This window comes from Ricinus communis, chromosome 4, assembly GCF_019578655.1.
Source record: "Ricinus communis isolate WT05 ecotype wild-type chromosome 4, ASM1957865v1, whole genome shotgun sequence".
Classification (NCBI taxonomy): Eukaryota; Viridiplantae; Streptophyta; class Magnoliopsida; order Malpighiales; family Euphorbiaceae; genus Ricinus; species Ricinus communis.
In genome coordinates this window covers 26067674-26084334 of record NC_063259.1, presented here as the reverse complement: position 1 = coordinate 26084334, position 16661 = coordinate 26067674, and the positions used below count along the sequence as shown (strand labels likewise).

The window sequence follows — 16661 nt, the reverse complement described above, 5'->3', positions numbered from 1 at the left end:
TTATTTAATTAATTGTAATTTACATAATGAATATTTTAATTTATTGATAATAAAAAGATTTAAAATTTCAATAAAAAATTTCATACTGTACATTTCCATTTTCATGCTATCATCTTTTACAACTCGACACTTTTAAAATAATATCATAAATTTTTATAAAAATTTTTATTATTTTTTTGTAGAAAGTCCAATTAATGCATTGTCCAAACGGCATTTAAATCATTTAAATTTGAAATAAAAAATAAAAAATATAGTCATGTTCTTTTTTATCAAATTTACGGTATTAATTTTTACTTTTTATTAATATTAAAATATAATTTTGAAACTCTTCAATTATAATTTTAATTATTTTTTAATTATTTAATTAATTTTATAAAATAATAAAATAAATAAAAAATAACTAAAGAGTACAAGTTAACCGTATAAAATAATATATTTTCAAAAAATCTAGACACTAAAAATATTTTTTCATTGATTTTAGAATATTTTTTTAAAAAATTTAATTTCTTTTTTGAAAGTTAACCGTATCCAAACTCAAAGAACCGACCCATCCCGCTTGGTGTTGATTGCCGCTGAAGGGTACAAGTTGGTCACTAAAAGAGCGTGATCTTTTCTATTCTCCAACTAAACGCGAAATACATTACTGCAGACATAAAATTTCAGTGTTGAAGCAAGAAAATTAACAAACAAAGAAACAAAGAGAAACCCAAAACAGAAGAGCTGAGACATGGCCAGTAATATACTGGAGACAGAAGAGGCATCATCACCAAGCATTCACATACCACAAGAATGGTCAGAGGCTGCGAATACTATAGCATACGATTCCCCTACTTCACCTCTTCCTGTTTCCTTAATTTGCGGAGCTAAGAACTGTGGTAAAACCACCTTCTCTCGTTACCTTCTCAACACTCTTCTCCAGAGGTAAGATCCCATGAAATGTCCTTTTCTTAATTGACTTTCTATTGTCTCTTAGTTTTACAAATTGGGTTTCTGCTGAAGTATCTAACTTTTTTTTTAATAGTTATAGTTAAAAACTTATATGGGCTGTGATTAGTGGGTTCATATGTATCATATGTATAATATATTTGATTGTTTTAACTGTTGCACATGCTCACTGTCAATGGAAAAAGAAAAAAAGACTAGAACTTGCTTGAAGAGATCATGCTTGTAATGAGTTCTTTTTATGTAATGTGAATTACACTGTGTCTTGTATTGAATTGAATATATAGTGTCTAGGCTAGGGTGGAGTTTGGTGTTTATGTGTGACACTGAATTGTTTTGAAAATAGGCAATTTTGTTTACATGATTCTGAATATTGTTTATTGTGCCATTCTGTCTGTGTCCATGTGTTTACATTTCATATAATGTAACAGTAGGACACTTCTTTCCTTTTCTCCAACTGGAAATGTAATAAAGTTTGTTGGTATTACATGATTTTCAGATATCGAAGGGTTGGCTATTTGGATACAGATGTTGGGCAGCCTGAGTTTACTACTCCTGGTTTTGTATCCCTCACTGTGGTTGATAAACTAACCCCAGGTAATTAGTTTTTTGGATCTTGTGCGTTTTTGCTGTATGGCTCGCTAATCAAATTTCAAACCCTTAAACAAGTCTCTATTCCAGAAAAGTGTTCTTTTCCTAATTAAGGGTTTTCCTTTCCTTTTTCTGTTTCTCAAATCAGATTTGACAATTCCATGCCTCAAGACACCTGAGAGGTATGTACTGTTGATCTTATCCTGCAAGTTATAATTTTTCGTATATATGCAGAGAATTAGAGTTGTTGCTTTCAGGATCTATAGTTTTTCTTTATCTTTTGTTGTTTTGCAAATATTGGTCATTACTTGTTGAAAATCGTATTCATTTTGAATTTTGATTTGGCATTTCTGAAATTCCTATGAATACTCTAGAAGTTTTCCTGAAAAGGTGAAATTGATTATTTATTGTGTCATATCCACACACTATTGAATCCATGCGACAGTTTCTTAAATACCTAAACCTGGTTCTGATAAAACACATATTTCACATGCTCATTTCTTGGTCCTTTTATTTTCTTCTAGATGTTTCTTCTTTGGGGATGTTTCTTCGAAAAGAGATCCATCAACATACCTGAAATACATATCCACATTGTGCAACTACTATCGGAAGGAGTATTGCATCTCTAACACTAGTGAAAGCACTGCAAAGACTGAGTTGCCTCTTGTTGTGAATACACCTGGCTGGGTAAAAGGTATGCTTTTGTACATGATTTATTTGCTGCTTCTTTTCTCATAATATCTATGTCTTAGATCGTGTAATGGTAGGTAATTTGAGATAAATATTGTTTAATTCAGTACAAGCAGACTTAAATATTTTGGCATTTATGTCCCAGGTGTTGGTTATGATATATTGGTGGATATGGTGAAATGTATTGCTCCTAGCCATGTGGTTAAGATAAACATATCTTCTGAAAGAAAGAATTTACCAGCAGGAGCATTCTGGCTTGATGAGGACTTCTGTGAGGAAGTTAATCTAATTGAGATAAATTCGGCTCGTCACGACTCCTTCAACAGATCGTAAGTTCAACAAAATACCATGTGAATTATGTTACTTTATATTTTTTTGTTCTATTAATTTTTATTGTATGTCAGGGTGCTAGTTCAAAAGGATGCACGGCTTCTGAGAGATCTACGAATAATGGCTTATTTCAGGCAGTGCTTCTCGAGTAGTTTGAATATCACAACAATCAAGGAATTAGCAAATGCTTTAGCGTCTCACCCTCCTTATCAAGTTCCAATATCAAGCATCAAGATTAGACATCTCCATTGCCAGGTCGGTCTAGGGCATTGAATGAAATGTAATAATGTTGTTCCAGTGGATTGTGCATCATTGTATCATGTCCTGTCCAATCTTGTATTGTTAGAACAGAAGGAGGCAGGATTCAGTACATATAGGTTGCAAAAGTTAAAATCTTCTGCAACATTACTTTTTCTGTGTGTCAAATATCCAATAATATGGGCTTCATTTTAACAGTTCAAATGTATTATGCCAGGTCCCTCATACTGAAATCTTCTACAGTTTGAATGCAAGCATTGTTGGTTTGGCAGTTAGTTCTGAACAGTCAGAAACTTTACCTTGGTGTTCTGGTCTTGGTAAGTATTGCTGTCCCCCACTTAGCTGTCTCGCCACATTCTGTTGGTTATCAGCTGATTTTTCTTTATGTTGCAGCTTTCACTGTAATTAAGTCAATTAGAAATTTACTGTTACTGGGTCGGCTCTGATTGGTAATTTTTTGATTAGAAGTCTCAGTTTCATTCATTTAGTTATTAATATCTTTTCCTCTGTGTTATTGCTTTCATTGTAATTGAACCACTTGCAGTATTGCTCATACATGTCTTTCTAAACTGGAACGCTGATGAGTTACTTTTATAGATTTAAAGAAACTTAGAAGCCTTTAATAATTTAATCCATCAGCAAAAGTTGGATCAGTTGGGTAAAACTTAGAAACGTAGGCTTCAGCTTGCTTCTATACACTTTCAAAGTTGCTTCTTTCTGATTTTCCTTAAAAATTAAGTAGCTTCAAGGGCTAGCATAAGCATTATTTTTTTGACATCCATCTCATACCTAAGTATGCTTTGAGCATATTTTCTGTCACTTCTTTGTTGTCTTTCCGTATTTGAATACCATGAATATAGAGAATCTCTTTCAACAATCTAGTAGAGATAGGATTATAAGAATGATGAAGAACAAAAGTCAACAAGAGAAATTTCTTTGCAGTGATTAGAGAACTTTTTCATATAGTCAAACTACATATGATTGAGAAATATCCACTACAGATAGACTTGGGTTGCACAGGCTTATGTATTGTTTTGAAAATATTCACTCTTCTTATTTTATGGCTTTTGTTATAAATTTCCATATGTATTTCAATAAATTTCTGCCTTAAATCTTACCATGACCTTATTTAGTTTACTTAACTCATTGAACCAGGAATCGTGAGAGGAATTGACACATCCAAAGGTCTTCTATACATGATCACACCTGTTCCACCAAGCAGTCTGGAAAAGGTTGATCTGCTTCTGCAGGGGTTTATCCAAATTCCTACCTGCTTGTTGCAGGTAATTTATCCTTTCAATAATAGCCTGTCCATGGAACCATGCTTGTTTCTCAAATATCACTTACAATGCTTTGTGCTTAATCATGGTATCCCTGAATTACAACATTTAACAGGGAGAAGCTACATTAATGGTGATTGCATTTTTGTTTGGTTAAAGAAATTATGGCCAGATGATTTCTCATGTTAAGACTGAATTCTTTTCAGGTCCAAGGATCCATGTCACCTTATATGTCCACAAATGTTTTGGCCACAAGCTAGCTGATATGACGTTGATATTCATAAATCACTCATACGAACAGCTTCAGAGATGCTCAAAATTATATAGGGACTCAGAAATGTAATTTTATTTATTATTCCAATTTGAATATTTCAGACAATACATTTGTATTAAAGGTGTCTTAAAAGCACCCAGCAATTTTATCCAACATTCAGAAATGTTAGATACATTACTTCCATGTTCTCAAATTTTTTGTTTTATGGGAACTACGTCTTGTAAAGCTGTTTTCTAAAGCTTCTGAAGATCGGATCACACTTATGCTCCCTTTTTAACTGGCTCACTTGACAGCTCTTTTTTCTTTATTGTTATGTTTATTTTATTTATTTATTTTTTATTATGGTAGAGGTTCTTGATTACCAATCCATTAGTCCAGTGATATGAAAATAAAATAAAGTTAAGGTAATTATATAAAACATTCAATTAATCTAAACTAATTAACAAAATTATACATGTTAATAATGCTTTCTAATTCTAAATAATTTAATCAAGATTATAAAAAATAAGCTTTGGACCAAAAAAAGGGCCCACAATAGCAGGGGTGGTGTTTCATAGTTGAAGAGTGCGTGATAGACCGTTAATTCAGGTACATGGTCTGCATAGCCAACCTTGCATTCTCCCACAAACTTCTCCATTTATAGCCAAAAAGAAATTAACCGTTCAAATTTTCAAACCTACAACTGCAACATAATCTTTCTCTTTCTCTTCCCTGCTCCTCGTCCTCGTCCTCCCTCTCTCTCACACACATACACAAGAGGACAAGGTCAGGATCTGGGTCTGGTTCTTTCCATTACCATAGTCATGATCTTCTTTGTTATCAGCCTTCGATCTTTTTCTGACCTTTGCTAACAGCCACCGGAGTATAAGCAACAAAAAGAGAGGATTTCTATAGTTAAATTCTTGACCCATTTTAGTTGTATTGATTCTGGGTTAGAAGTTTCTTTTTATCATGGCTAAGAGATCATTTAAACACTTTGTGGAGCAAGAACTCGGGAAATTCCCGCATTTTCTGATTTATGCTGTGCTTGAATGGGTGTTGATATTTGTGCTTTTCATCGATGGGTTCATTGCATTTTTTGCCAATGAATTTGCTAGGTTCTTTGAATTGAAAATCCCTTGTTTGCTTTGCACAAGGATTGATCATGTTCTTGTTCGTAGAGCCGCTGATTTTTATTACAATGATTCTATTTGTGAATCTCACAAGAAGGATGTTTCATGTTTGGCTTATTGTCACAATCACAAAAAGCTTTCTGATATAAATAAAATGTGTGAGAGTTGTCTTCTTTCTTTTGCTACTGAGAGATCATCAGATTGTCATACGTATAAGTCTCTTGTTGGGATTCTGCACAAGGACATTGAGTTGTTTGTTGATAATGATCAAGATCACCGTTTGACTTTGTCTGCTGGAAGGAAGGATGAGCCAGTGCAGGTTGAGAAGAGTAGCATCCATCGGTGTGCATGTTGTGGCGAGCCATTGAAGGCGAAATCCCAACTAAAGGGAAGGGGAACAGGCTTGGCTTCACAAGGTCCCACTCCTTCACCAAGAGCACCATTTGCAAATTTGAGATATGAGGAGCATCGCAATATGGACTTATCGCACATCCCATACACAGAACTCAAGTACTCAGAGAATGAATCAGAGCTACATGAAGTTGACGATGGCCCAAATGCATCACATCTTGGTAAGCAATGTGAGTTTTCAACTTAATTTTGTTCTTTTCAATTAGTTTTGAACTGAATTCTTCAAACTCCTTCAGATGCCATAAATTGCTCATGTTTTACTGCGGTCACTATGAGTTGCTTATGGACACTAAATTTAAATTTTTGGAATGTATTGCTTAAATTTCTAGCAGAGCATCAGTTGCTGTTTGCTGTCAAATACTTGGAATACAGCCATATAGCCATGCTAAGCATTTGTCGAGCTTTTTTTGTTATAAATTTTCACCATCTCATTTTTTTTTATTTTGGTGGACTGATTTTGGACATCAGCTAGGGAAGATGTCAAAGCTGCTTCTCTGCCATTGCTGACTGAAGCTGAGGATATGCATGAGGATAGAACTCCTAATTTCGGAAGAGCAAACAAGTTTTTTGGAATTCCATTAACAGATTCAGCTAATGCCAGTCCTAGATGGGCTGCAAGGATTTCAAGGAAATCACCACTTGAGAAAACAGAATTTTCTTCAGAGTCTACTGAAGGAAACCCGCCAAATGAATCAGAGAGTGAGTTGATATTGCACCATCTTAAGGGACAGGTTAGACTTGATCGGAAGTCGCTGATGGCTTTGTACATGGAATTGGACGAAGAAAGAAGTGCTTCTGCTGTTGCAGCTAATAATGCAATGGCAATGATAACCCGCTTGCAGGCAGAGAAGGCAGCAGTTCAAATGGAGGCCTTGCAGTATCAAAGAATGATGGAGGAACAGGCAGAGTATGATCAAGAAGCTCTGCAGGCAACTAATGATTTACTTGCCAAGAGAGAGGAAGATATTAGAGCTTTAGAGGCTGAAATTGAGCAGTATAGAGAAAAATATGGTATCATAAGGGAAGAAGGTTTTGAAGGATCTGGAGATGAGGTTGATGAGGATTATCAAGACTTGAATTCACAATCTTTCTCATCCTATACTGAAAGATCCGAGTATATCGGTCCAACCCATAGTTCAATTGATGGGCGTATTAATGGAGACTTTGTGCCTAGCAACAATATGTCATCATGTGATGAGAATGGAGGAGGAACCCCAGTCAAATTACAAACTAGGGGAAGAGCCGGTTATCTTGGTCGGTTGAAAAACCTAAACAAGAAAGCTCACTTCTCATCAGATGATGGAGTTCCTTCCTCACAAGCCAGCTCTGACAATGTAACCCGCATGGATGAAGAGATAGGTAACGTTTTACAGATCTTTCTGTATGTAAAGCTGTAAACTATACTTGTATCTATAGTATATTCTGCATCTCCTACAAATCGTCATCTTTGATCACTTGTCTTTTGCTATGGCAGTACAAGACAGCAAACTGATGAAAGAATTATTTCATCTTCATGAGCGAGTGAAGGCTCTTGAAGCAGATGATGAATTCTCAAAGCATGCTAGTCCTGCAGCCCAAAATGATTGTAACAGAGAAAAACTTTTGACTGAGATATGTGATAATCTTCAGAAGCTTCGTCACTTCATCTCGTTGCCCTTTGGTGATGATAATGATGCATGATTCTCATCTTAATCATTTTCATGGTAATCCCTTTTGTGAGCACGTCGATTTCATAGGGTTCATAAGAATCAATGTGTAGATAACACTTTGAAAAGAAAATATATTCTGAATTAGTTTTAGCCAAGGTATGTAATGTGTACTCGATGAGTTTTTGAAGTACCACATTTTGATGATCAATCAAATGATTCTTTTTCTTTTTCCACATACATGTGAGCTTATGCCATTGAGAATTATTTTTTTACTACAATTAGCTATACAACTGTAAGCTTTCCACATTTTGAAGCTTGAGTACGATCAACAAATGGTTCAATGGACTAATTCTTGCTTATCTGACATTATGGGGCACATTTGCAACGTTGCGGTTGTTATTGTTCTTTTTCTTCTTTCTTTTTGTTTTTCTTGGCAGTTTTCCTGTTTTTGTTATGATGTACGTACAGTTATTGCAAAATGCTGGGAGAAATTTAATTTCCGACTTTGAAGCATCATGGATCTCTTGGCTAACTGCTTTCTGTTTTTATGGTAAGAGTTTTCGTTTTGGTGTTTGGTCATCTGCTACAACGTCAAGGGTTTAACCTCAGTTTCTCAAGGGAAAAACATGGAACAATATGATGATGATCAATGTATTGAAGTAATTCTCATCTTAGAAAAATAAGCTGCTGTTAGAATCAAGGAAAATGTCCCAGTCAGACTTGCCCGGAACTAGTGGGCAGGCACACAGCAGAAACTAAGATAAGGCAGCCCCTGATGCCATTGGCAGCTCCAGCCGTTAAAATCAAATGCAAGCTAGTGTCAATTTGTGCAAAAAGTAGAAAAACAGGAAAAGAGAGAAGAATTTCTATGTAGCTTATCATGTATTTAGTTTTTCAGATCAGCTCTTTCAACTTGTTAAACCTCTGTCCTCCACTGACATACCATTTGTTATTGGTAAGGTTGAAGGAATTAGAACAGGAAAGGAGCGAGTCTTAATAGTTGATGGGCAGAGTTTCGAGCTGCTTATAAACCTCCAAGCAAACTGGATTGTGGATATCTTTAGTCGTAAATATATTTTTTATCAGAAAAATTGTCCTTCAGTTTTCCACCTTATTGAAGTAGAGTTTGGTCGGTGCCAGGAGGTGGAAAATGGAGCTTGGGATTATATGCAAATTGTGACAGACAGATAGACAATCTTATACTGATCAAACGTGGAACTATTAAATGCAAGATTTTAAAATGTCTCCAGTAGAAATGAGGTAGGTATAAAGCATATCAAATCAAATATACGATGCAGAACTGCAATGTTAGCAGTCAGTTTAAGACTTAAAACTCAAGCATATCAAAGACGTTATAACTTGTAGGCCTATCTACGCATGGCAACTTCATAACTTAATGCCAGTGCAAATGGAGGTAGTCTTGCAAGTTTGCAACTCCATTCTTTCCACCAAAGATGGCCGGATGATAAGTTTCTTTGATTATCTCTTGATGAGTCAACTGAATCCAAGTTGAAATACTAAAGTAGTATAACAAAAGCTTTTACAAGCACTGAAGACAGGAAGCAGGAAAAAAAAAAAGGAGGTATAAATGACCTGCGGATCATTTGCTAATACAAATGCAAAACTTGAATGTGCACTGTCATGAGTTTTTTTCATCAATAGCCGTAAAAAGATAAAGAAGAAGAAGACCTTGTTATTGCTGTTTCCTTCATTTTATAAAATACAAGACAGTAAACCTATAAACTCACATTAATACAGGAATAGAATAACATTTCAACCAAAAGAATGATAGCAACAATGTTTTCTTTTTGTCCCTTTATCGAGTAAACACCAAAAGTCGTCTATTCTATAAGATGCATCTACAAAACCATGACAGAGAATTAGAAAAATTGCCAGCTCAGGCCATGCTATGAAAATTACAAAAAATAGTCAGGAGTTCTTCGCGTGATGTCAGGTTCAATCTGACGAGGCGCTGGATCAAATTGAAGGAAATTCTGCTCCATATTTTCCCCAATCTCAAGTATTGCAGCCATATTCCCACACCGATAGCAGTAATTTGGTGCACTGAAAACCGTTACCACATTCTTGTCCTGCAAAGAATTGAAGTAGGATGTTAATGATTAATCTAAGAACTCCATAATCCAAAAATAATTCCATTTTTCACTTGAGATCCGCAAACCTGGGCCCAATTGTATCCTTCCATAACAAGCTGGTGAGCTCTAGAAATGAGTGTGAGTCCATTAGTGTGGTTGAACTGCTGAGAGATGTCTTGCCCAAAAGTGTATCCAGCTCCGCGAGGAGAAATACCCCAACCACAACGGTCATCTGGATCAGACCATAGGAGATCACACATTGGACCTTCGTGGGGAACCTAATCATCCCCAAAAGTGAAGTGCAGCCAATTAGAAAGGCAAAGGCACATAAAATAAAAGAAAACACAAAGTTAGTGCTATCTCTAGCAGACTAAATAATAATACCATATCAGCTTGCAGAAGTAGCTTTAACTATATGATTCATTGAACAGTGCAACAGTGTCACTGGCATTTACTTCAATTCTCTTGAGATGGTTCAGTTTCTCAATTTAAGCAAAATTTCCTATGACGTGACTTAAATTTTAGTACAAGCAATGCTAAAAATCGCAAATTTCACCATCTCCAGCACTAATAAATGATGCAAAATATGGCCAAAACTTCAAATATGGGAAGGAGGAGAAAAGCAGCAAGTATGTAAATCAAGAGGCAAGAGCATATTCCAGCTTTACTTCAGACAGGAACCGCAAGTTTATCAGCTCAAAACACTAGATAAAGTTATCCAGATTTTTATGTCAATGGTTATTAGCAGAAAAGCATGCATTAACCATTATCATATCATCTAAATTAATGTGATATACAAATAAATCAAATAAAAATCTGTAGCACAGTAATAAGTTTCATAAACAATAAAGTTGACTTAAGAAAATCCTCGACAAAGAAGCTGCAAAAGATGCAGCATTAAATTTATGTGTACCTCTTGAATACGGTCCAAGGCACGGATATTATCTAATGTGTCTAAAGATGGAGAGAGCCCACCGTGCAAGCAGAAGATCTACAAGGCAATAAATATAGTATTATCTAATAAAATCACAAATAATCTAGAAGTTATGTTCACAAGGATAATCAAGAAACGACAGTACTCTAGAATTCAGACCTGACTCTCAATAAGAGCTGTAAGTGGTAGAAAATCAAAGAGGTCAGTGAAATGTTTCCAGACATTGGCATTTCCATATTTCCTTAGGCATTCATCATAAAAGCCATACCTGGAAAGAGAAACAATTTAGCTACTGAGAGAAACTATAGATTTGAAACACGACATGGCCAAATAACTGAAACACAAGTCAACAGCTCGTATAACCAGAAAACATGTGGGAGAGAAGTTTCTGGCCTTTCAAATTACAACTGCTTGTTAAGTTTATCCACTACAAAGATACTATTAGTGCATCTCTAATAACAGGCAAGCTTAAAATAAACAGAGCTCTTACACTTGAGTAATCTGGCGACTCTCGTGATTCCCTCTTAGGATTGTAATCCTATCTCTATATCGAACTTTCAAGGCCACTAAAAGAGTCACAGTTTCCACCGAGTAATATCCTCGATCTGCCAAAAAATAAGGCAAAATAAAAATAATTGCAAGTATAGCAACTTCTTTTCATGCACAGGATGAAAATGTGATTAGAAACTAAGGAAGAGAATCTTAGCTGGAAGGGCTGAAAGGAGCATAATAGATACTCCACTTGTAAATGATTATCATATTAGCAAATAAGTTATAAACCTCCATACAACTGACCTAGAGAAGTCAAAATTAGAAGGCTATTGAAAGTGGGTAATTCTGCTGGACAACTGTCAAAGTAAGTGGGTACAGAATTGTCACTACTATCACTGAACACTTTTACATCTCTTTTCTCATCATTCTGGTACCATCACAAGATACTCCTAGGATCCCAAGGTGATTTCCTCCCATTTATCATAAAGCATGTGAGATAAGACTCCAAAATGGATATAGCACAGTGCTTGCAAACTATATGCTGATTCGCTAAATCTTTCCAATATTATAAAGACATAGCTTCTAATCTTAGCCATGGCCACCTCACCAGTTGGTGGCACAACCTTAATCGCATTCTCATTACTTAAAAACGAGCTACATTAACTATACTCTTAACAATTTTAATACCCATTAAACCAAATCTCGTGATACAGATAAAGCTTTAACCTTTATAATTTGTACACCCAAAAAATAAATCATTTCTTTTTTAGAAAAAAGAAGAAGAGGATTTTTTTCCTACAAATTAGAACAAGGAGTTTAGTTTAAATTTGTTCTTTTTAATCTACAAATTAGAAAAATGAGTTCAGTTTAAAAGAACTAACCGACATAATCACCCATAAAAAGGTAATTGGTATCAGGTGCATTTCCACCAATACGAAACAGCTCAACAAGATCATGAAACTGTCCGTGAATATCCCCACAAACAGTGACCGGACATTTAACAGGCTGCACATTCCATTCCTCAACCAAGATCGCTCTTGCTTGCTCGCATAGCGCTTTCACTTCTCCTTCTGATAATGGCTTACACTGCATCAAATGCTCGATCTGCCTATCCAGATCAACGTGAGACGGCATCGTCTTCTACTTTTCTTCTGGATTAATTACTTAATATCCTCAATCGATCTTGAGAAGGATTGGATATTTTTATAGGTTAGGTCATGGCAAAGCTTAGAGATTTGGGAGTTAGGGTTAGGGTTAAGGGTAAGGTTTCGAGCTGAGCGAGAAGACAGATTGGGTCTAGTGCAGTGAGTGCTCTAAAGGTCATTTTTTGTTTGTTGCAGGTTAAAGGGTTATTTAGGGAGTTTTACATTTGTGGTCCTTCGTTTTTGTTAAATTTATGTTTGTTTACTTTTGTTTTTGCAGTGTTTGTCAATTTCTTTTTAAAATTTTTCAAAATCTTTTCTTAGATTTTTAGATTCCGGTCCTAATTATGGTCTCTTTTCTTTTCTTTTGTTCTTTTCTCATTGCAAGTTAATTAGGCTTTATATTCTTACTAAATTAAATTACAAATATTATTACAATTTTTATAAATAAAAATATCAATCAAACTTCTCTAATTAATAATTTATAGTGCTATTGGTGCTAATTAAAAGATTCAAGTGATGAAGAAGAGTCTATTTGTCAGAAGAAGAAAATTAATAATTGCATGCTAATGTTTTTGTATATAAAATAATATATTACATTCGTTTATTACATAATTAGTCCATAATTTTGTACCCGATTGTTAACTGAATTAATTAAAAATTATGCTTTTAGTTTCCTTTTATATATAAAAAAAATCACTTTTAATTGGTTTATCCTTGATTTAATTTACTTTAATACATTACATTTTGAATAATTTATCATCTATGCAAACTCCACCTAATAAAATGATTGATAAATCTATTTAAACTTATTTATAAATTTAGGTACATTGTTTAGTCCATTTGAAAGAAAATAAATTTATATACATGCTGTATTCAAATTTATAGCTAAATTCAAAATAATCTAATAATTATTTTAAACTAAAAATTACTTTTTTTAAGTCAGTTTGAAGAAGTAAATTCTAATAAAAAATTATATATATAACAATTTATTTAATTCTAATAACGATATGAATTTAATTAGAATTTTAAATTAAATAATTAAATTAGACTGTAAACAGATCTAAACTTAAAAAATTCAAGTATAATTATACCTGAGTTAACTTTTATATAAACTTCTATTTAAATAAAAGTGAATTAACTACTCGTTTTATTTTGAACACATCAATTAAAATTAAATTTCTTTCTAATCCGTTTAATTAAGTTTCTTTTGATCTGTTTCACCGCTGCATTTTACATCAATCTAGTTTTTAGATATATATTCTCTAATTTAAAGATATTATTTTCAAGAAGTTGAGTAATTGCTTCTTTTTATTGTCTTAATAATCAGAAAAGGCTAGCTTTTCCAATATACTCCAGTATCATACTCGATCCTTATTTGATTTTCGGGGAAAAACATAGCAAATTAGGAATTGGGTGGCAAAACGCAAAAGAAGGGTGAAAAGAAAAGGGGGGAAATAATGTGGACAAGTGTGCTCAAACAAAGGGTGAAGGCAGCCTTCATGATTTGGCCCCTCACATTTTCACCAACTACACTCCCACCATCACTCCTTCGCCCAACCGCCACCATGAGCATAGCCCAACACCAAACCGCCAATTTCGATGAAATTTTCAAGCAAAAACGGATCCTCCGATCCAAAGTCCGCAAGTCCCTCAAGTCCATGGACCCCTCTCTTCGATCGGAAGAAGGTAACTTTGTAATTCAATTCATCAACTTTATCATAAAGTCAGCTTCTTCTTTATATAGTTAAAACACTTCTCATTTGGGTTTTGGTGTTTTTAGACAATGCAATCCAGAGTTTGGTTTTAGAAGCTCCGTGGTTTAAGTCTAGCAAGACATTTTGTGCTTATATAAGTTGCAGTGCTTTACGTGAAGTGAATACTTCTGTACTGTTGAGGGAAATTTTGAAGAACCCAGAAAAAGGTTTAAGTTTTTGAATGTTAAATATACTCTTTGATGCTCAAGATAAGGATGCTTAATAGTTGATATGGTGGTTTTTGCTTAATCATGGATTAAAAATATCTTTAATTGATGGAGTTGTAATGTTTAATTTTGCTTAATTATTTAGATGGCTGTGCTCAGACTCCGAAAAAGCTTTATGTTCCACGTGTGGAGGACAAGAATAGTCATATGCGAATGCTCAACATTTCAAGCATGGATGATCTGATTGCAAACTCCATGAATATTTTAGAACCAGCTCCTATAGATGGTCTTGGAAATAAACGGGAAGATGGTTAGTGTGGTAGACAAGACTCTCAATTGGTTATTTATATGCATTTAACTCTTTCAATTTTATTTTTTATTTGGAATTGTGTTAGAGAGATTTGGATTTGATTATTATGGTTCATTTATTGGCATGAGATGCGGGAAGAGTTTAGTGTATATTGTTAGGTGGCTAATCATTAAACATATCTTTTTTTATTGTGAGGCTTAATGAGAACCTTATGTTACGCAGCAATGTTTTATGCCTACCAACTGGTTTCCTCTGTCCCTCTTTATGAAGGAGTTTGAGTAGTTGAAAGAAATGGCAGGCTATTTTGTTACTGGCACTAAAAAATATAAGGCTGAAGATGTATCTTAGAATTTTGCATCCTGTTGTGATAATTGACATAGACATAGTAATGCATGGAAACTGCTCAAGGTTAAGAAAATTATCGTCTGCAGAACCTCACTATACGATGTCCCTGATCTCTTTTTCCTAGACCTGTCTCAGATTCGTGTTGTGCATCTCTGCACACTCAAGCTTATTTTTCCATATTCATTTTACACATTTCAATGAACAATGCCAGAGTAATTGTCATATATTTCATGTTTGCAATCCTCTCTAGAAATTAGGATGCTGACACTCCTAAAATTTGTTTATTCTTTTTTGTAAAATATTACTAGATTTTAAAGATCTATAGTGGTGCAGTTTTGCAGGCAAATGACCCAGTTGATTTATTCCTTCTGCCTGGTAAATTTTCTGTGCTACATTTTCTTGCTATTGTTAATTATCCATAGCCATAAGATAACTGTTATGATTGGAAAGCCAAATTGTAACTGATGGCCCTTGTCCTTGTTATGTTCCCAGGACTTGCATTTGAGAGAACTGGAAAACGCTTGGGGCGTGGTGGAGGGTGAGTCAGTGCATTTTCATCACCTTAAGCTCTATTTGATCTCTTGAGTAATCTGAAAGGTTGACAGGTCTTATATATATGTTCAGACACGCACACACTCCATATTATTGTTGTTCTGTAACTCCAAGCCTTGGTTAAGGGGACCTTACAACTCATAATTTGATATGTGGAGTCTCAACCATATATCCTAAGAAGATGCACTAGAAACTACACTTTGCAGGGCCAGTGAAGAGTGTTGATATTTTATTGCTCTAAAATAATCAAATAATAAGAGTATGGCTGTTAGATTAGTTATTACCACTTAAAGTTTCTGCGCAAAATTAGTGTGCTTGTCTTCATAGCCTCTAAAGTCTTATAAGGTTTTTATTTTTCTACTGTACTAGTTGCACTTTCATAAACTCATAATTGCAGTCAGTTCTGCTGTTCTTTAATTTATATATTTTCTTCTTCACATATGTGATGAAAATTCAAAAAGTTATTATGACACCTTTTTGAGGAAGTATCAAGAGCTCGCGAGGGAGAGGAACTGGAAGCAGCCTCTTTTTGGTATATATTTCTTTTAATCTCTTTCTAATATGGATAATGAAATGCAACAGATGTGGAAATCCTTTCTAATCAGGTCGGACTATTTTATTCTTTTACATTTGACATTTGCTCTGGTTGTACAGTTGGACTCTCTTACTCTCTACAAATCATGGATGAAGGAGTAATACCTGTAACTTCACATGATGTGTTGGTTGACGCCCTTGTGACTCCATCTGGCATGATTCCCATTAGCCCATCTGCCGTATAAAGGTCTTGCAAACTGAATGTCTCTCTTTTATACTTCCATAGATTTAATCTTATTACTCTTCTTGATTACATTATCATTTCTGTACTTGCAGAATGCAGATTTAACATTGAACTTTGAAGCCTCATTTCAATGCAATTCTAGAAGATATTGCGATTAGTGGCTTGTGACCTGATGAGGACTGTATCTTCTGAAGTGCTCAAAATGTGAGGCTTGTGCCATTAAAATGGGATAAAGGCCTAGTGGGCCATTGCTCAGAGGCCACAATTTGTTGTCCTAGGAGTATGACATTTACATTCTAAAACACCACAATAAAAGAAAGGGTTTTGTGATATTTGACGAGTGTAAATAACAAACTTGATACGTTACAAGTGTGGACTGGAATAGAAAAGATTTTCATTCAATCTTTAATTTTTGTTTATCAAAAGCTGTTGAGGGCTCTTGCATCATAAAATGGAAGTGCCTGCAATTTTAAGTTACTTCATCTGCATGTTTGTCAGGGACTGATTGTCAGATCAAGTCAAGGCATCATTTTTCTTTTTTTATTTTCCAAGGG

General features: G+C 34.6%; 4 protein-coding genes across 8 annotated transcripts; 3 read left to right on the top strand and 1 right to left on the bottom strand.

The window, feature by feature from the left end:
• Nucleotides 1-535: 535 nt before the first annotated feature.
• On the top strand, nt 536-4642 carry LOC8258142 (polynucleotide 5'-hydroxyl-kinase NOL9). Of its 3 annotated transcripts, none has more exons than XM_048373466.1 (9): nt 536-921; nt 1442-1539; nt 1682-1715; nt 2058-2227; nt 2369-2552; nt 2688-2808; nt 3029-3128; nt 3967-4094; nt 4298-4642. In XM_048373466.1, exons 1-9 carry the CDS (start codon nt 728-730, stop codon nt 4349-4351), a joined length of 1083 nt encoding a protein of 360 aa, XP_048229423.1. In that variant the 5' UTR covers nt 536-727; the 3' UTR covers nt 4352-4642. The 3 variants fall into 3 exon arrangements, with proteins under 3 accessions (XP_048229423.1, XP_048229424.1, XP_015578649.1); XM_015723163.3 differs by having other exon boundaries at nt 538-921; nt 2628-2808; XM_048373467.1 differs by lacking the exons at nt 3967-4094; nt 4298-4642 and adding an exon at nt 3205-3959 and having other exon boundaries at nt 2628-2808.
• A 335-nt stretch (nt 4643-4977) lies between these two features.
• On the top strand, nt 4978-7901 carry LOC8258143 (probable myosin-binding protein 5). Of its 2 annotated transcripts, none has more exons than XM_002511437.4 (3): nt 4978-6049; nt 6357-7247; nt 7363-7901. In XM_002511437.4, the coding sequence occupies exons 1-3, from the start codon at nt 5317-5319 to the stop codon at nt 7566-7568; spliced, it is 1830 nt and encodes a 609-aa protein (XP_002511483.1). In that variant the 5' UTR covers nt 4978-5316; the 3' UTR covers nt 7569-7901. The 2 variants fall into 2 exon arrangements, with proteins under 2 accessions (XP_002511483.1, XP_015577889.1); XM_015722403.3 differs by having other exon boundaries at nt 4978-6058.
• Nucleotides 7902-9210: 1309 nt separating this feature from the next.
• LOC8258144 (serine/threonine-protein phosphatase PP2A catalytic subunit) lies at nt 9211-12408 on the bottom strand. Its single transcript, XM_002511438.4, has 6 exons — nt 11938-12408; nt 11055-11169; nt 10724-10832; nt 10544-10621; nt 9717-9908; nt 9211-9627 (listed from the first exon to the last, which is right to left on the bottom strand). Exons 1-6 carry the CDS (start codon nt 12188-12190, stop codon nt 9454-9456), a joined length of 921 nt encoding a protein of 306 aa, XP_002511484.2. The 5' UTR covers nt 12191-12408; the 3' UTR covers nt 9211-9453.
• A 1150-nt stretch (nt 12409-13558) lies between these two features.
• On the top strand, nt 13559-16516 carry LOC8258145 (5-formyltetrahydrofolate cyclo-ligase, mitochondrial). 2 transcript variants are annotated; one of them, XM_015722209.3, is made up of 8 exons: nt 13572-13887; nt 13982-14122; nt 14268-14432; nt 15111-15152; nt 15270-15315; nt 15791-15861; nt 15984-16110; nt 16200-16516. In XM_015722209.3, the coding sequence occupies exons 1-7, from the start codon at nt 13659-13661 to the stop codon at nt 16106-16108; spliced, it is 819 nt and encodes a 272-aa protein (XP_015577695.1). In that variant the 5' UTR covers nt 13572-13658; the 3' UTR covers nt 16109-16110; nt 16200-16516. The 2 variants fall into 2 exon arrangements, with proteins under 2 accessions (XP_048228518.1, XP_015577695.1); XM_048372561.1 differs by lacking the exon at nt 13982-14122 and having other exon boundaries at nt 13559-13887.
• The last annotated feature ends 145 nt before the right edge of the window (nt 16517-16661 follow it).